The 21,110-nt window shown below is 42.1% G+C and overlaps 1 protein-coding gene across 3 annotated transcripts in view; it reads left to right on the top strand.

The window, feature by feature from the left end:
• Positions 1-19,291: 19,291 nt before the first annotated feature.
• LOC139210586 (neurexin-1a) overlaps positions 19,292-21,110 on the top strand; it is a 227,609-nt gene continuing 225,790 nt past the window's right edge. For all 3 annotated transcript variants that reach the window (XM_070840646.1, XM_070840645.1, XM_070840648.1), the window contains exon 1: positions 19,292-20,003. In XM_070840646.1, the coding sequence (XP_070696747.1) occupies positions 19,292-20,003 (712 nt within the window). The remainder of the gene's footprint in view (positions 20,004-21,110) is intronic.

The raw sequence follows: 21,110 nt of genomic DNA, 5'->3' as shown, positions 1-21,110 counted from the left end.
TGTTTAGACTATTTCCAAACCATTGCACTTTGGATGTCCTCTCTCTTGAGGTATACTTCTGGAGGTATAAATAGTCAGAGGAGCACCGTGGTGTCTACATTCTTTATTTTACTGGCCTATCTTCAACAGACAAAAAAAGTTAATGCTTTGGGTCACTGAGGCATGTAAAAGTAATTTCTGCATTAATCCAAGAGAGAAAAGAATTTAGGCTGATAAGAAGCAATCCTACTGGCCCACGGGTCTGTTTTCCTCACAACAGCAGCGTCAAGACAGCAGAGCTGACCTCATGTGAACAACACTGGAACATTTATTTATATCCTTTCTTTTACTAGTAGTAATACATGAGGCTTTTTTGGGTGTCACTTGCCATTAAATTAATCCGTGTGTGCGCACGGCATCATACTATCAAGATTTGTTGTCATTAGTGGAACATGGTCATGCTGGGCCTGGCTGCAAAACACACAAACCTCCTCCCTTCAGCACATATGCTGCAAATACAAGTGCATATGTGGTACTAGTGGACTTAAACTGCAGCCTTTAGGCTCGAGAAGTAGGTGGTTAAAGACCAGAGACAGTCTTGGCATCACTTTAGAGCCCATTTTGACAAAGGAGACCCAAAAGGCCACTACTTAGCCTAATATTTGTAACGCAGTGACACAGTGAGCATTACAAACTTAAACTCATGCAACTTTACAAGTCCGTGCAAAAATGTGAAGGTGAATGTGAAGCTCTGTGCTCTGCAACGTTATCAAGTGTACCCAAGGTCCAGCCTTTTACTCTCAGCTGACCATCTGGCAAAGCCACTCTGCGCTGCTGATCCCATGGTGATGCCCACTTTGTCCACAATAAATTATCTGGAGCTCAGAGAATGAACTCAGAAACAGAGAGAGCCAGAAAAGGTCAGTGCTTGCAGTGCTGAATATGTAACAGACCCATGTGAAGTTATAGAAACTAGCCACTGGGTATGGTTGGAAGTATCCTTATCGTGGTTATCATAACGTTGAGGGAATGACAGAAAGCATCAAGTTACAGCTGTTGCAACAAAACAGACGACGGCTCTGAAAGAGTTTCCAGTGGACAGTGGACGTCACAGGCACGCGGCATGTAGTTTAACTTGTCTAAGCATGTTTAGAGTCCACTGCTGCCAGGTAGCCTTTGACCTGCTGTCTGTCTCTGGCAGTATCCTGAGCTGAGACAAACACTCTGCTGCCCTGTAGTGTCTGTGCCCATCACACACACCCTCACTGCATTGGGTGGTCACTGCTGGGGGGGCAGCCAATAGCCCCTATGGTGCTGTTTCAAGCCTGGAGCGAACACCAAAACATGGATACGTGCTCATACTGATCGGCCCATTTTCAAACTCCTTTCTTTCCCCAAAACGTGCACGTTTTGACATGTGACACGAGGAACCAGTGGAGATGTTGCTTCTTTGCATTTGAAGATTTTGACAATTTCTGTAAAGCTATGAACCCATACGCACTTTACTGGTAAGTGCTTCGCTATACGTTGGTTCAAGGGAACAAGATGTGGAATTGGGGAACGGGGGGTAACAATTTGGGAACTAAGAAAGGATTCATACTGAAGGTATTATTTTACTGCTGGCTAGATATTTTGTTATTACAATCATGGGCCACATGATTGAAGTTAATACCATCTCATGAGTATTGTAACTTGTAAAACACAATGCACAAATAAATGTAGAGAGATTTCTATCTGTAAATCTTGATTTTTATCTGTAAATCAATATTTTGTAGCTATAAATTTTGGATTAACAGAAGGATCCACAGGAATCCTTTTGAGATTTACAATCATGTTTCCATTCAAAAATTATAAGTTGACATATAAATAATGATACGAGTTGCAAATGAGAGATACAAAACTAGGTTTACAGATGCAGCAGTACCCATGAAACCACCACAGCTCCATACAGATGTTGTTGTTGGAACATACTGCAGGTGTAAAGTCAGCATGCTATTGTACTCGCCTGTATAGACTTAGCAGCCCAAGGTTTATGTGGATTGACACTGTTCCAGATTGCTGATTTATTTATTTTTTTTTTGATGATGATGGTGTGGTTTCTCTGTACATGGAGCTGAACTGGAAACTAGGAGTGTTCGTCTAATGGCCGAGGCAGTTGTGGGAGATGATTGATTTTATGTCCTCTCACAATGTAGCTGTCATGAAGTAAAGGACACTGCAGTCACTGAAAAACGAGAGTCTTTGCTCAATTGAAAGATTGAAATATGATACGAGTCATTTCACAACTGTCAAACTCCACACAGTTCAAGTTAAACCATCTTGAAACAATTTCATCTCGCATACAAAAGCGAGCGACCTAATGGCAAAACCACAGGCGATATCTAAACAAAGCACGTCTCTAGTGTCCCTAAACTGCTCCAGGGAAGACTCACCAGCAGACGTGCTGCTCTCAACCATCAAATATGATGATAAAATGGGTTCCCAAGAGTGAAAAATACTTACAAACACCATCCTGTTGGTCAGGACATCATCGTACTCATACAATTAGTAAATGTGTTCAATGTTTCAAAAAGATAAGATATGAATATTACTTTAAGGTACACTGTACAAGTAATTACTCTGTAAAACAGGGAAAATCACATGCTGTATGTTGTCGGCTATAATAAACAGAATCACCACATTTCTGTCACACAATTTTTGCCATTTAGCTCCAGTATGTAAGACATGACTACATAATGTAAGACAGCAGTAGCTAAAGTAATTGTACTTTATTTATTTGAAAGGGGACAAAGTACATTAACAGTCCCATGTTGTTTTAATTTTGATGTTCACACTTGTATTTGGAGGTTTTACTAAAATCGGTTTATGTGGTTTAATCTGAACACATTATTTTTCTTGTACCTGACAGAAACGCTGCAGCTTTTTTCAGCCTCTGTCTGCACGCTCTGCTTTAGATGAACAGAACAAACTCTGTGCTTTAACGTTCGATCTCTTTCTGTTACCGTGAGTTGGTGTTAGTGCTGCTGAAGGGCTGGAGGAGGTCACATGATCAACAGATCCCCTTGTGACATCATAAGGGGAGCCAAATCTCAGAAAACACATTTTCTGAAAGATGGAGCAGGAGAAAAGTGAGAGGATGGTCTTTTCTCTCTAGGCACACCGGGGATGCATATTTATGTTGAAAAGACATTAAAATGTGTATTTTGCATAATATGCGACCTTCAATCAGCATTTTAACAAATGTAAATGTGGCCAAGTTTAGCTGAAGGGCCAGTTTTCATCAGCAGTCCCAGTGCCTGATGATGATGATGGACATCCTAGTTTAATAAAAATAATGCAATGTCTATTTGCACCCAGGCGCAAATTGCCAGACGGCAGCGATTTGGCTGGTCCAGTCCCTCAGTAGAAACAACGACGAATTCCCATCCAGAGTGAGTGTTTTCTCCAAGACACAATTAGCATCTGCCTAGAAATAATGCAGTGTATACAGTGGTTAGAATATTCTGCTTTGTGGTAAAATACAGTTAAACAACAGGAGCGGCTGAAACCTAACGGCAGATGACAGCGGGACAGTGCGAGTGCAGTCATGTTAGAAGTGAGTAACGGCATCAGTGCTGACATTGTTGGTTCTCAGTACGACATTCTTTAAGATCACACTAGGATGAATAATATGATGGGGACTCTAATTAATTGTGGTACTGAATTCCATTGATGTGATGCTCTGAGAGAAGGCGGCCTGGCTGAATATAGTTTTTCTTAGTGGGACTGTGCAGTCGCCCCCCAGCTGCACCTCTAGTAGCTCTGTTTGTGGTAGATTTGAAGTTAATGAAACCAGACAGGGGAGGGGGAGCTAAACCATGCATAATCTTATAAACTAGGCAGACTTTTTTTTGTATTTGATGAGGTTTTCCCAGCTAAGCAGATCATTCTTGTTTTGAATACGGCCACGATGAAACCTGAATGGCTTCTTCTTGGAAGTTTTATGTGCTTTTGTGTGTGATGATTCCAGGCTTTCGAGTGTATATTATACCAACTCGTAGGACAGTAGGGGATGCGGGAGAGAACCATTGAGGGGAAGCATAGTTTAGCTGCCCCTGATGCATGTTGAGTGGGTGAAGTACCATTGTTATAATGACAGTGATCAGAGTGGAGTGGTCTTCAGGAGTCCGTTTCATGGTCGTAGCTCCTGAAAAGATCCAGGGTCAACTCATGGCTCATTTGAAGGAAGTCTGGAGTGTTTGATTGATATTTTACACAAAAAACATGATGTGTGATGGGCGACTATAACTACCAACGATGCTGAGAGAAAAAAAAAACAAACTAGGACGTCTGTGCTCTGCATCATGGAAAATCACTTAGAAGTTTCTCAGCACATAACAAATCAGTGAGGAAAGAAATCACTTTAGAATTGGATTACCACTTTACATTCATTTAATTTATTCAAAGATTTATCTCTTGTCCACAACCACAATGTCATATACTTTAAGACAGCGGGCATCGCTCCAGCGCTGTGCATTTCAAAACAGCTCTCTGTAGAAAAACCATTTGATCTCACTGTTTAATGAAGTGAAAGACAAGAAATCTTTAAGCACAAGAACAATAGAGCTCCGGGGCCATTAATCACTTATTCAGAGTGTGTCCGCCTGATCATCACTTCAACACTGCACTCCAGCAGGCCGTTGTCATTCACTGTTTGTTCGAATACCTATATGCTGCTATAATTCATACGTAGCACATGTAATCGTGAATGACGTGAATTCCTTTCATCCCAAGTGGAAAATGCAGTAAGAATGTTTCACCATGAAAATGCTTTTTGATGAGAAGTGAGAAATGTGTGTTTTATTTTCACAATCCTCATTCAGTGGATGTATAGGATCTTTTGTTTGGTAGTTATTATGAAGATTCAGTTTTTGTGGACACGGCTGTGCTGAAACCATGTAGCTTACGTGTAGTTTGGATCAAATCTTTCCTCCACGCAGAAACACAAAAGTGTCCTTGATAGCTCACCAGTTTTCAAAGGTTAATGTTAAAATCGACAGCTGTTTCAATTCTGAGAAACACCAACCGGTTTTTATGAAGTCCGACGTGTTCCATTACTGTTCTGGGCTCACTACCATTAGTGGGCTTCATTCCATTTCAAATTGCTGCCAGTCTGCCACAGCCCTGATCCGAACGCCACCAGCTCTGTTAAGAAAAGGCGTTTTATGGCCTGTGATCGTGAAATGTTCCAAGAAACTGTGTTAGGGAGTATTTAATATGAAATCATCTTTCTTAAATCATAGTGTCGGCCCATGTTGATAGTGAGCCACGTCATCCAATAAAGCACACCAGTGTGTGTGTGTGTGTGTGTGTGCTGGCCATATAAACGGGATGACGACAAACCGGACTAGTTTCATTCAACCCCCAGATAATTGAATGATTTATGCTTTTATGCTCTTGTCACCTTACTATATGTCATAAACTTAATTTCTTTGTCTATATCACAGTCTATATTTCCTCTTATATGTTTTTGTCTCAGTATATTGTATTGTAGTCTCTGAAGGTGACTCATTTTGGTCAATATTTCCAGTAAAAAGAAGCCTTCAGTGCTATAAAGTGCTCTCTGAAATGAAGCCTTGGGGGTTTAAAATGAGAAAATTAAAACTGGCGTAGTGCTAAACCAAATGCATCGTTGGATAGGTATGTATCTGGAGAGGATCATGCCAGTATGAAGATGCTGCATGGCTCCTGAAATACTGACAGTATTTATACAGTGATGCATGGCGGCGGCTCAGTGATGCTCAGGGGCTGCGTTGCTTCTTGTGGCTCTGGAAACCTGCAGGGTAAAATGGATTCAATCAAGCATCAGGACATCCTTGGAGAAAACCTCATGCCGTCTGTGAGGAAGCTGAAGCTTGGATATCATTGGACCTTCCAACAGGACAATGATCCCAAGCATACCTCACAGTCCACCAAGGCTTGGCTTCAGAAAAAAGCCCTGGGAGATACTAGAGTGGCCGTCACAGTCGCCTGACTTGAATCCCACAGAAAATCTGTGGTGGGATTTGAAGGAGGCGGATGCAGCACGCAAACCCAACAATATTAGAGATCTGGAGGCTGCTGTTCATGAGGAATGGCCTAAGATTCCTCAGGACACATTCACAGCAGGTTATAGCAGCAAAAAGGTGCTTGACTAAGAACTAAGATACTTGTCAAGAAGGGGTTGAGACTGTGGTAGATTATAAATATAAAATGCACAATTTAGCTAGAAATATTATCAAAATGCCAAATGGCATTTTCCAATGAGAATGAAAGGATTGTCTGCCAATTGTTTGTGGTTTTCACTGCAGGAGCTTGTGCAGATACACTGATTGCTCGTGTTGCAGGACATTGGCATGATTAGGCATGAAAACGTACATGCCACAAGATGTCATACAAATACAAACAAGAATTTGTTGACTCCAGTCACGCAACTGCCTCTGAGCCATTTTTAAATCACAGTGACACCTTCTTCTTTTAATACATTGTTTTGAAAATCCTTGGGAAGTGATATTTTTAGGGGGCCTTGTTATTTTTAGTCAATAATATATTAAAAACCTCTAAACTCTAGAGGCTTAGTTTTACCGTGCAAAATTCAAATACATGTGCACAGGAGGCGGCACGTATCAGTGAGTTACAGTGCAGTAGTGACATTTTGCATTTGGTTATTTACTGCATGTGCACCATCAGGATTTTTTCTGAATCATTCGTCTGTGTTAATCGACTGAACCACTGAATGAGATGGTGTTTATATACAAAATATACAGAAATACATAGACTTGACTTGCATGTGTAATCTTTTGTAATTAAAATCTGTTGTGGCTTACATAAATTAAGTGCAAATGTAATAAAAAGCAAATGCATGCAGATTCGTTTTTTTTTAATTGCAAGTTAAAACTCCAGTGAAAATACACCCAAAAAGAATTTCTGAATATCTAATAATATCTTAGTGGGCTATTAACTATATCTAATATATTGTCTTTGTGTGTGTGTGTGTGTGTGTGTGTGTGTGTGTGCTGTTTTGGGGGTGCTGAGCCTCTGTTCAGTAAAAAGCCTTTTCTGTGGCAGTGGGACTGACAATCACAAACGATAAGGCAAAGACGCTGCCATAAAATGCTGGGATTACTATTTGTGATCAGCAGGTGTGTCAATATTCTCATGTTATCAGGCCATTTCACACCAGCTTGCACTCCAATGAATATTATTCCACATTATCATATGCCTTACAGATACTGGCCAACGATATGGCTGCTCCTTTGTAACTCCCTTTCCAGTGAGCGCTGATCTCGTGAACTTTGCCAAGTTTTGCTGTTGTATAAGACTCTCAGATCGGTAAAGTCTGAAATAAATTCAGATGGAATCATGTCTGTAGAGATGCTAATCTTGATGTGGAGAGATTTTGATAAGACTTTGCGAAGGTCAAAGAAACATGAAATGACACCTGGTGAACAAAAAGCTGCACAGATGCATTTACACAAAAGCAATCCAGTCCAGTTTGATAATGAATAATATTCAACAGTGGTTGTGTGATTTGTAAAGCACTTAACTCGAGGAATTCTACCGAGATGTGTGCGCAATTAATCCTGTAATTGCAGCACCTGATGGAACAAGATATGACAAATAAGGAATAGTCCGGCATGATTCAGTGAGGATTAACGACCATTTCCTTCCACGACCAGGGTAAAGGTTTGTAATACCTTTTAGGATTCTTGTTCAAATCCATTATTCATCAGAAATGTGCAGGAATTACACACACACACAAACAGATATTGTGCATAAACAGCTGCTTGCATGTTTATGTAGCCATAGTTATGAGCGTCCCCGGGGCAGCACAGGCTGAAGATCTTATGAAAAGTGCAGATAAGAGTGGATGAAGACCTGAGAGAGGAAAATCAGTCTTTTCAATCTCTTGTGATCTACCGACCCAGTCATTTAGGGAGAACTTCTCTGATTGTTGGGACCTGCTGGACCCATGGAGATAAAGAAAAACAGGGATACAAGGCCACTGGTGTGTCCTGCATTCACTGTGGGTTCACAGTGTTTGGAGAGTCTCCACTAACTCACTGAGGCACATGTTAAAACCACTAAGACAGATTTCTAACACACACATTCATACGGATACTTGACACTTTGACACCAGTTTCTAAAAAGCAGTAATGTCAGCCAGCAGATCTGGACGTCATTGGCAAAGTAAACATGGCTTAATGAGGCAGAATGTTCCAGACCTACGTTACGCTCAGCTGTAATGAAAACCAACCATTAAAAACAAAAAAGTGGATTTAAAGCATATTTCAAATAACCTAAAGCTTTTGTCGCCGTTCTCCAAGTCCCACCCCCCCAAACACCGACTGGGCCAATCAGAGAGGAGCATCGACCAGCTCTGGAAAGGGTCTGACAACTATATGACTGTCCTCTATTGACTCTCATGCTATTGCTTCAGATTTTCTTCATTTTCAGGCTGGATTTGTGTCGACTTAGTCGTTATTGAACATGGTGCCTGGGGCCCTGCTGTGGGAGCCTACCTGGAGGATGGGGAGGGAGATACATGATTCTGTCCCTCTCCGAGCCTGTGGAGTTAACATTAGCAGAGTACAGCACATCAACCATTAAGTAGCTCTCCTGTACTACACCAGCTACTAAAGGAAGCGACACTGAATACATACAATTATTGCAGCAGTGGAAAAGACCGGCCCTGCTTTACAGGAACAGTGCTGCTCCTTAATTTCATTGTCTTCTGTCTCAGTCGCCAGGTGGTGGTTCACTTTTACACTTTGACCTGTGAGCCTTTAGCCGGCAGAGTGAGCCCCCAGGAAGTGAGCCAGGCTTTGAAGCCAAATTCACACAGTGGCCAAACCGTGTAATTACAACAATGGCGTCCGTCACGTGATGCCATTGGGCCCAAAAAGACTTTTTTCCGTAGACTTGTGAAAGAGACACTTGTAATCACAACCCCCCCAACGAAATGACTCGTTTCACCATCAGCACTCGATCCATTTAGGATGTCCGATGACACTTGGGAAGTCTAGAAGAGCCACACGATGAAATAATTTCTTTCCCATTCATTATAGCCGAGGGCTAGCCGAGGGCTAGCCGGCGCGGTGGACCCCAGACACTAGTGCACATGCTCCATGGGCCCAACGATGTTAGAAGATCCGGCTACTTTCACAGGAATGAGCAGAGCCTCCAACAGTGAGGCAGAGAACTGGAGGAAGCTAATGTAGCTGTGCTGCACCTTTTTTTTAACCTTACATCAAAGAAACATTTCAATTTCATGCCAGTGTATCATCCAGCCTGCTATAGATAAACATTTCTCAAGGATCATGGAGTTCATGTTGGTGAAAATGAGACGGTTGTGGTTGTAATAACTGTTCAAGGTATCTAGCTGGAACTAACAAACTCTGGTATCATCCAGTTTGTCTTCTACACTGCTGCAGATCTACAAACAGAATCAACATTTTGGACTGATTTAACAAATGTGTTTGTCCAAGTTATATACTTTGGAAGGTAAGAGCAATGATAATGGAAATGTGCATTGAAAAACTATTGTACAAAACAGATAAATGCAACTACTGTGAGGGTCCAAGGGCTGAAAATCAATTAATTCGATAATCCCAGGGTCTTATGTCGATACGGAGTGAACCAATTTGTTCCAGGCTGTTTGGTCAGGCTTGGAAATCTAGATTTTAATCAGATTTTTGGCATGTTAATGCTTTTCTCATGCATCTTCAGTAGGGTCATTATGTAAGAGTCAATACAATCAGTAAGCTCATTGAAGCTGGACATGTGACCAGCCCTTTGTGGTTCACACTCCTACGTTTCATTAATTCCTCTGAAACGAAATTCAGAGTTGCAATGTCCCTTCCCCTCTCTCGTAATCTAATAACTGTAATGATACAGATTTCTAAATTCAATCAGCTTTAATCTAGGGGGATACAGATGCTCTCAATAGGGAGAGAGAAATGGTCCCAGCTGGTGAGTGGTGAGACTCTTATGAAATAAATGGAGCTACTTTAGAGGGATGAGGACTCGTACACGGTGGATACATTTACTAAGAAGACAATTTGTGTCTTTTTAGAAAGTGTGTCGCTGCCCAGTGTGCCCCTACTGATATGGATTGAAACTATTTCATGGCTTCATGTGTGAAGTTAAAGGAACTCTGGGGAGAAAGCAAACTGAACTGCAAGAACGTGAAACAAAACCACACTGGTTGCTTTAATCACTGCATAAAAAGAGTGTTTATTTGAGACAATGAGACTTTATTGCAGCTAAAGAAATGTAGCCAGCAGAGGGGCCCGTGATGGAAACCATTCAGTTAGCCAAGCAACACCTGCAACACAGATTTCTTATTATATATTTGAAAAAAAATCTTTTAGATCATAATCTCGTTTCACTGTTGGAACATGGAATTCAAGAAAACTATATTATCCATGATTTCAGTCCTTGTTTCCTGGTTGGATCTCAGCTCAGGACTGGATTCACTTCTACAAAATGGGCTTGAATGATCCGTCACTCTCCTGGTAGTTGTGTTGTTTGTTTTTTAGACATTTGAACTTTTTAACTTTAAAGCACAGGGGCCGCACTCACAAAGAATCTTTTCTTAACACTTGGAGTCTTGTAAAAAGGCACTAAAGAGTTCCCTCTAAAGACCTTTTACTAAAGAACTGGTCATTTTAGTTTGGTGGACACTTACAGATGCAGTGCCCTCAAGGGTTAATGCCCCTGACCCAGCACCCCCACTGGACTTAAGATAAGAAGGAAGCCACTAAAGAAGCATCAGGACTTCCCACCAAATGAATGTTAGATTCTTATGGTATAAATACAGGTGCACCATTCACAGCAGCTCTGACACTCTTCTTTTAAAGTGTCTATCACGTTATCGTCATATTATCTGTTAAGTTAAGATAGTAATACATTGTTGTTTTGCTGTTTTCATTGTTGTTGTGATTTTTAGTTCCTGTTTTTCCAAATTCGTATTTGTTTTACAGGCAGAAGGAGTGATGTTCTTCACCTGTCAGATGCACCTCCTCCACACTCTTCCACTGCAGTAGGGGTTCGACAGCACCGATGTTATCGACGCCACTGCTGCCGCCGACCTCACAGTCAACAGACCTTGAAGCTGCTGCCCTGAAGATGATCTGGAGTCTGAAGTCACAGGTGTGCAAGCTCAAGGCAACAGTGGAGGAACTGAACCGGCCAAAGAAGACCAGAAAGGCAGGTGTTACAAGGAGTCAGTGAGGAAGCAGCTGAAGAAACTCCGACCAGCCAAAACCCCCACGCTTTGGTGAGTACACAGATGTGCGAGGTTCACGGTTTCTAGTGGAGCTCTCAGGACAAAGCTTTGTTCTTGGCTCTGCTGTGTTACAGGCCACTCACTGCAAAGGCTCATGAAGTCCATTGATTTCAAACCTGGCTTTAACCAAACCCCCCCCAAAGATGGCTATATACATCACAGCAGCCACAGATAAGCTCTGTGCCATCATCAGTGATGAAATGTCTCCAACCGGCAGTCCACTGTGATGAGTCAGGATTTCATTAAAGGTCATTAATGGAGCGCTTCGTCTTCATCTGTGACCAGAGCAAACGTTCAATGCTTGCTGTAACAAAAGGAGAAGCCTTTCTTTGAAGCAGATACTCTCTCAGAGTGTTTTCCTCCACATCTGATCAAGAATATACATCATTAATATGCAGATATCTGTTTGTAGAGATAAAATAACATGCAACTGTGCTTGCTGCCTACTGAGCCAGCTTGGCTCTGCACTTACTGTACAGCCAGTTCTTCACAGCCCTCTGCCACAGACTCACCAGAGTGAATGTAGACCTTCTAATTGTTAAAATTATGATTAATATCTTTTTGTTTATCGTGGCAGAATACGCTCGGATGGTATCTGAGAATTTCATCTACCAGAAAACCTTCATCAAAGGGGAAAGTGATGTCCTTGTGCAGGATGTTCAGGGTTGTCATGAGTAAATATGAAAATGAGCCTGGGTGAAGATAAATTAGTTTGGGAGAGTATCGCTTACTGTGTTCGTCTGGTCCTGCAGGAGATCCACTGCCCTGTCTAATAAACATCACATCACATCTCTTTATTTTCCTCCTGCTCTATTATAGATATACTGAATGTGTTTTTCTTAACATCAGAATCATTTGCCTGTCAATAAAAACACAACTCTTAATTGACATGTTGAAACTATTTGTAACATGAAACTGACAGCTGCCAGTGCAGGGTAACTGTAGCAGCTCTGTCTGGCTTTTTATTGGATTTGGGGAAGGTTACACACCCCGGGCGAACTTGTTATCCGAGATAGCATTACATTTGCCAAACACATTAGTCTTCTTAAAACCCTTGTCGACTGTAAAAATTGAAACGCACTATTTCGGACAATAAAGCATAAATCTAATCTCTGCCTCGCTTGTGCACATACAGGAGCTAAGCAGACACACAGGGTCATGTTAGAATGAAATCAGGTGTAGGAGCCGAAACATGGAAGGTACACTTGTGTATAAAGGTACTAGATAAAGAGTGCAGCAGCGGATGAATGGGGCAGATCAGGGAAAAGAAAAGTGTACATGGAGTTGTTTGAAGTGACGTAACTTATGTTTGTAACTGATGTCCTGATTTTAACCTAAACCATCATCTTTTTTTTAAACCTAAGCATGTACTTTTGGTGCTTTATTTTGAAAGGGTAACTGGATATTGTATATTTACAATATACAGCAGAATGAGAACAAGTAGTTTTAACTCTTAGGTGAAGCAGAAAAGTGACGGAGACACGGTGACGTGATTATTAGACAATAAGCCACAAAAATGATGTGATTAAATGGGTGCCAGTCAAACCTCTAACGGTGAAAAACAATACACAGACATGATGGAAATATGGCATTTATGTTTGTCAGGGTTAAGGCGGAATTTGTAGCTGTTGAAAACTACTGACAAACACAACACACCTTTTGTTTTATCGCTTTTTGTTACTACAGCGTCCACATACGGATCTTACATAACCAGATGAGATCCCGTCCCCGACAGCTTCCATGCTCGGCGGACAAATCACGCACATATGCTTATTTTATTTATTTAATTCATGCAAATACATTGTCACACTGCTGTAGTTAGTCCAGGATGTTTTGTCACCACAAACAACCTGCAGCAGAGTTGGAAGTCACGCACCAGAATTCATTTGAACAGGTCAAGTGAGGAATAAGGCCTCAAACGTCACACATTTATGGCGGTCGAAGGGCGTTCGTCTGCTCTCACAGGAGGAGGCATATGTTTGGAGAACGTAGCTGATTCGCTCAAATGTGTGCAGCATCCTAACACTGTTTGGCCTGCAGTGGAAGTCTGGAGTTGAGGAGTGTGGAGACAGTTGTGTCATTGATAAATTCAGAATAGATGGGTATATAAGAGATCAAAAAAAAAAAAAAAAAAAAGGATTTTTAGCGACTGATTCATCTCATGCTTAATAATTTAGGGAAGATGAACAGGCAGATCACAAGTTAGTGTCTTAATATCAGCACAATCTGTCCCATTGGTAAAACCCTTCATGTCTGAGGAGTGTGTGATGTTCTGAAATATCTGAATGCTGTGGGTCATTTCTGAGATTCAGTTACATTTAATCAGAGAAGCACCGGCAGCAGCAGAAGAAAATGACTGTAACTAAGTACACGTTGTCGTCTTAAACAGATTTTTGTTAATGAGTAGCTCACAAAAAATGGATTGATTCAAATATTATCTGATTTTTTTTTTTTACCTTTAAACTAAAATTACTTTGGAGAGTGAAAGATTACTATTGTGTTACCAAAATGCTGCTTTAACTTGTCCCAGGATGAACCCAGAAAGCTTCTATTAATCTTAGACGCACTCTCTCTCTCTCTCTCTCTTCTTCTCAATCTGTCATCGTACTGGCACAACCTCAAAAGTTAAAAAGAATATTTGCAGTATCAAATCCAAGAGACAAACTATTTGTTTGCTGCTATAACTTCCAGGTTCTGCATTTCTCTTTCACATCGGTGTTTAGTGTTCCTGCAGGGTGAACATATTCTAAATTTGGTTTCAACTGGGCCACTTAAAGTAAGTCTGGTGGCACTGATCAGTTTAATCAGTGTTATGATCCAAAGGGTAGATAGTAACATTTAAAGTTCTTCAAAATTTCAAATCCATTAACCCCTTACTGCCTGAATTTATTTATAATTATATAGAAAAATAAATGATTTGTGTTTTTGCATTCAAGCAGATGCTAAATTAAGTGGAGATTGTTAATTTGAATATAGCATAGCATAGAATAGTACAATATAATAACAGTATAATAAAATATCTATGTACTTATGCATAGAATATATATATATATTTATTTATGTATCCATGCATCTATGTATATATAATGTACAGGCATTAGTGGGATACAGAGGCCACCTCAGCTGCATCGAGACCGGAAGAGGTTTGAGGCGAATTCGCGACAACAGGCAACAAGGGGTTAATGGCAAAAATCACAGAATGGGTAAAATGGAGACCACCAACAAGCTACTACCACTGCCAGTTAATGTTTTATTGATTCATGATAGCATGATCAGTGGTCAATGGTATCATACATGACACGTATGAACTCACAAGTCTCACTGCAAATGTGAATCTAGATGAATATGTGTGAGTTCAGTGCTCACACCAAACACACGAGGCGGCTTCTCACCACTGAATCAAAAGACTGATTGCACCACAATTGCACCAGACGTGAGTCGACAAACTCTGGCGCAGGGCCTGCTTGTGTGGATGAAACATGCACCGGGCATGCTCAGTGGCTTCATATATACACAGATAGGTGTACGACAGAATTATCACTTATGTCTTACCTAACGTCTTACAAATGTCGTGGAAGGAGGAATAAAATGCAGCCAGCAGTAGCAGAGTTTACAGGAGGAAGCACATACAATACAAGCATCACAGTCTGACAGTGAATGAGTCTGACAGTAACGCCTGGAAGAAACCCCACCTTCCCTAAACTGTCCACAGTTAATGATAGCACTACACGACAACCTTGCGTCTTTGTGTTTCCTGTCACTGAGCAGCTTTTTCATTCTTCAGGCTTTAAGTGCCTTTGTTCAAGGACACCTTGTTGATGCGCTGACCTCGTGCTCATTTCACTCAAACACACGCCAGGCTTTAACCTCTAAAGAGCTGGTGTACACATGCATGGACATCACATTTTGGGTTATATTACCATAGTAGTTACTTCTGCTTAGCTGGGGCCGTATGGACATGTATGTGGGCAAAAGTGTTGATATTTCATATTGTTTTTTGCACCGTGATTTTCAAAACATGTTCAAAATATGTTTTGTATATGTTATAAATACATGCAAAAGCAGTCAGGAAAAAAAAACTGCTATGTTCAGGGTGGAAATAAAGAGTTTTGCACAAAGGTGACTCTAAAACTACACCATGTAAAAAGATGATGCTTAGGTTTTATACTTATCAGGGTCCAATAAGCCCAAATAGCAAGGAGAAATAAAAAATGCATATCAAACAGGAGCTCGGGTCTTAAGAGGTTAAACGTGCTGACCTGAGGATTCTAGTCACCAGCCGACCGACCAGTTCCTCCAACCACAAATTAGCTACTGGAAGGAAGAAGCAGAGTATTTATGACCACAACTGGCAGCCGAGTGTTTTGATGTCTTTACTGTTTTAAGGACATCCATGAATAGAACTCTTTTTTAATAGTGTTGCCTTGGACTCATACAACAGCTTCCACTGAGAAAATGAATATGCATTCATATACTTTGTGAAAAACAAACCTCAGACTGAGTGCTGAGTGACAGCAGGCCCTCTGCAGACAGGCTGCACAGTGTAAATGTTAACAATATGTACAATATGTATCAGACCAGCTGTCATAAAAGGAGAAAACACAAATATTTTAGAAATCTGTCAAAAACTTGTTTCAAATTCAACATTGTATTATTATTTATTAGGTAAATAACAAAGTGGAACAACTAAATAGTCCTTATTCACATATTTGAACCAGAAATCTTTGGCCCTGATTGTTTTCATGTACTTTTCCACTTCTCTTTTGTTATTGAGCTCCAAATAGTTCCCAGCTGTTCCCACAGACTTGCTTTGGATTAAATTTGTGTGTGATCTATTTTTTAATCCAATAAATCCCAGATCTGTTCGATAGGATTCTAGTCTGGACTCTGACTTGTCCAGTCCATCAGTTCCTCTACTCCAGACTCCTTTTACATCATTTCAGATCCATCATTGTGATTAAAGAGCTGCACATACTGGAGGGTTAACCATCACAGGAACTAAAGAAATACTTTAGTAATCAGCAATACTGTTAATTTAGGGCAGCGGAGGGAAACACCTGACACTGGGTGGAGGTCTGATACATTTGTTAAGCTCTGTATATATTTAATAATAATGATAATAATATATATAATAATGATTATCACTCTGGTCTGAGCCTCTTTGGACGTGCTGGAGAAGTGAATAGATACACAAAGCACTATAAATATGCCATAAGACATTCAGTCCAACTCTTAAACACTCCTGGAGTATTTAACCATTCAGATGGGTCTCATAATAAACCCTGAACTGAGAACTCTTGCTTCCTTTCTTTCGGGCCTGATCGCAGTAATTCAGCCGAATCGATGTGTAAGATAATACACACACACACACACACACACACACACACACACACACACACACACACACACACACACACACACACACACACACACACACACACAGCTGCTGTAGTTTGCTCTCCCACTGCTGCCCCGCGTTTAGTGTCTTTAGCGCGATCAATGAATCAATCCCAGCAGTTTTACAAGCCTTATCTCCAAAGTTGCCCGTTGCCATAAATGTCCGCGGACGGATGCTGATGGAGGCAGAGGCGCTGTCCGAGGTGCTGGCTGCATGCAGCCCCTCCCCGGCAGACAGCACCGGGAGCCACGTGACGCTCCGCTCCGCTCCGCTCCGTCTGTGGCTCCTGACAGTCGCTGGAGAAGCTCAACAGGGAAGCCAGACTGCACCTTCTCCTCCTCTCACACTACACTGGATGTTTTTTGGCCCCAACGACTCCACCCGGCGGCTCCATCTTCATTTTCACTTCTTTTTCTGTTCTTTTAATCCGGAGACAAACTTGGAGGAAGGAATATTTCAGGTAATTTTCTCCCAACACAAAGCCTGTGGGGTTTATTTTATTTTTAGTGGAGTTAGAGTGAAAGTGGACCCATCTCTCTCTCTCTCTCTCTCTCTCTCTCTCTCTCTCTCTCTCTCTCTCTCTCCCTCTCTCCCTCCTCCCTCTCTCCCTCTCTCTGATGCTGTGATTCACTTGAAAGCAGTTCTTGATGTGAAGGTTTCACCACAGTGGATTAGAGGTGCAGGCTCTCTGACGGACTGTCGTGGCTTCCAGGAGCTCAGCTCGTGCTGCTTTTGCACGAAATCGCATTTTTCCTCTTGTGCCAACTATTTAGGGTCCCGTAGAAGTAGGAGGTGTCCGCGCAAAGGTAATCAAACCGCCTCATCTTGCTCCAGCAGGGCTTTCTTATAGTTACTGGGGAAATGCCGCAGATGTGATGATAAAAGCGCGCTAATTATAGTGTGTCCTCTCCAGCTGTCATGCAGGGGGGGGGCATGTTGAGGTATGGGGGCTCATGACTGATGAGATGATGCTCCGGTGTGTGTGAATGCAGCAGGCGGGAGGCTGAGGATGATCCCGTGTATTAGTTGAAGCATGATGAGAATTTTCTGGCATCCAGCGCGTTTGGTGTTGCAGGAAAAGACGGCTGAGCGTGTTTAAAGTGCCCAAACAGAGCCGAGCCTCCGCTCACTGCTCTGCTCCAACATGCAAAGTAAATGCGGAGATTTCCAACCAGCAGACTTTTTTTTATCTCAATGTCGGTGTTTGTGGAGGAGAAGCAGGATCCGTGTCTCTCTCCGGGTGGAGGCTATAGGGACGAGGAGCACATTTTTGGGGGTGTGATGAGCCCCAGAGGCAGCCCGGCCGGTGCGCCTCGCACAGACCGACCATTGTGAGCCAAATGACGCACTTTTTCTCCTGTTGGGTCTTCAGGAGAGGGCAGAGCAGTGAATAGCCCCTATAAAGGAATGCTGCCCTTAACGCTCATCCACGGCTGCAGAAGTTGCAGCGAGTGTGAGCAGAAGTGATATTAATTTAAAAAAAAGAGAATCGTTTCCTTCCCCTGCTGGTGTGGCTGAGGTCGTCTGCAGGAATTGTGTTTAGACGTGCGAACATCTGGGTGAGAGCAAAGATGCCTGCTGCTCAGATCACTCTCTCCTTTTACTGATGCTCTTCTCTTCTCTTGCATGAATCTGTGCACGTCGTGGTTTTTATTTATTTTTTTCTTCTTAATCTTCGAAGCACTTCATGTTCAGAGTCCATGTTTTCAGCCCCTGAGATGAAGTAATGCGTGGATTCAGTGCTGTGAGCTTCCTGGAGAGCCCTGCTGATATTAATCTAATGATACGGCTTGTGTTTGTTGCAACAAAGGCCTCTCTGGGTAGAAGTGCCTGATTGGCTGCGCTTCTGCCTTAATCACAGTATTAACTCTGACTTTTGATTAAGGCTTCGGCCAAAGTGGATTTGGAAATGGATATGCTGAAACCGCTGATACTGTATTAAATTTGCTTTTCTTTTGCAGAGAGCTTTGGGACTGAGGACTGCTTTGACAGACAGACCGACTGCTTCTTTTGCTGAGCTTATCAGCCAGCGTGGCTCCATATGGCGTTTTTTTCTCTCATTGCTACAGAGGATGCAGGGTGAAAAGCCCCGAGCAAGGCTTCCAGTTACCCGCCAAAGAATGCTGGCATGAACATGAAGATTAAAGCTGCCATTTCAACTCAAGTGAAACCGTGCACACTCTAACTGGCACCAGAAGGGACGGTTCCATAATTACATAAATTAGACCGAGTGTGCCCAATGGATATTTGAATCCCTGTCACTTTGCTCTAAATAGCCATGGCAGAGAGGACCTTTAAACAGTTCAAACTATTTTGGCGCCAACAGTGAGAGCTTTGGCCAGTGGCCTGGACAGTGTGAGGTAATGGTATTTGCCCCAGGAAATAAGTGTTGGCCAAGCCTACTGCTATGCAAATATATTATACCATTGCATCTTTTGTCTTACAATGCATCAGTTCACACTCACATGTCCACGTAGACAGTCACTTATATGCCAGTCTACTCTCTCACAGTCAACCCAACATAATTCTCGCTTAAGCAAAGGTTCTTACAAATAAATTGTGCCCCATACGTCCCCGTCCACCCACACCGAACTTGTGATCGCACAATGGTTTTACAAAAGCCACATGGTGCCCATATCCTATGGGTTGGGCTGCTCCTTTGTTGCTTTGTAGAAATAAGCACTTGTTTAGAATTTACAGGTGCTGAGGGACAGTGGGCCAGATTTCCAGTGTGGAACGCCTGCTGCGAAAGTGAAATGAGCTTTAATATGAAAACGAAGAGCTCCCACGGGCTGCTAGTTTACTTTGATGATGAGGGATTCTGTGACTTTTTAGAACTTCTCATACTGAATGGTAAACTCAGCCTTCGTTTCTCGATCTTCTGCGCCGAGCCTGCGACCGTCGTGTCTGACACGGCGGTCAACGACAGCCAGTGGCATGCAGTCACGATAAGGAGAAACTTTAAGAACACCACCCTGACGGTGGACAGTGAGACAAAATGGGTGGAGGTGAAGTCAAAAAGACGGGATATGACTGTTTTCAGCCATTTGTTTGTTGGTGGAATACCACCGGAATTACGATCTGTGGCGTTACGACTGACATCAGCTGCAGTCAAGGATCAGCTGCCTTTCAGTGGATGGATAACAGATGTAAAGGTCAACAACACAGAGTCTGTAATGATCAACAGTGAAGGGGTCTTAAAGGACCTCTGTGGCACGGCCAACATGTGCTTAAATGGAGGAGTCTGCAGTTTAATTAACGACGAACCAACTTGTGACTGCTCTCAGACGGGATTCCAAGGAAAGGACTGCAGTGAAGGTAAGACATCTGGATTCACTTCAGACCACATAGTCAGTAGTGCAACATGTCCTCTGTAGCCTCTCCAGGCAGCCGCAATACGTACAAAGAGTGAAACAAATCCAATACCCTATTGTAATCACCATCAGTGCTTAAAGTAATGCATTCCCTTCCTCTATTTGGCTAAAGACACATGTTTGTCTTAAGATGTGTGCCATTGATCTGCACTCCAGTTGCTGGTAATGAACGAATCTCCTGCAAGGCCTCATTAGCAAAACATGCAGGTGTTCTCCATCCCCAAAGGTGTCTTCCATTCTTATCAAACAGGTCCGTGGGGATTAGTTGACCTATGAAACATCATCTCCAATGGTTTACCTCAACTGCAAGAGCAGGAGTAAACATCTACGAGCCAGACAGATTAAATTTGAATGATCTCATCGACTTCACACAGTATGAAAAGCGTCCAATAGAGCCGTATGGTTGGCAACAGAAGAAAGCCTAAATATCAGCCGGGTGAGATTTTTGTATCTAGTTTCAGGTCGATAACGGTGTTGTTATTAATACATTGATACTCTGAGCCTGCTGTCGTTCTTATATTATTTTACAGAATCAAAATGAATAATTCTCCCAGATAAAACATTTTCCAATGCAGGAGAATATAAAAGAGCCGGAGACCAAGCTGATCAATACGCAGAGAGAACACGGGGTTCTTTGAGTTAGTGAGAGTCGTGTCAGTCCAGCGTTTTGTTCTCATCCTCGCTATTGTTTGTAATGAAAATGGATCAGTACTGTGGGTATTCAGTTCAGAGCTTCCCACAGACTGGCAGAGTGCTGCTGTGATGGGGAGGAGCAGGCTTGTTGGTCAGGCCCCAGTGTTGGTGGGGGAGGGGTGTGTGTGTGTGTGTGTGTGTGTGTGTGTGTGTGTATTAGAGATGTTTTTACAATCTATTTTTAAAGTTTATTCAAATACTGATGGACTCACTTTCTAACATACAGGCTAAAATATATCGGCCATAATTTACAGTGCATTTCATGAGCTCGTGTGTCTTTATTCAAGCACATAAATCTTTTATTAACAATAAGCTCATTAGAGCAGCGTTGGATAACTTACTACTGCAGCATAGCATA

This window comes from Pempheris klunzingeri, chromosome 12, assembly GCF_042242105.1.
Source record: "Pempheris klunzingeri isolate RE-2024b chromosome 12, fPemKlu1.hap1, whole genome shotgun sequence".
In the NCBI taxonomy this organism is placed as follows: Eukaryota; Metazoa; Chordata; class Actinopteri; order Acropomatiformes; family Pempheridae; genus Pempheris; species Pempheris klunzingeri.
The sequence above is the reverse complement of the archived record's forward strand: the minus strand, read 5'-3'. Positions and strand labels throughout refer to the sequence as shown.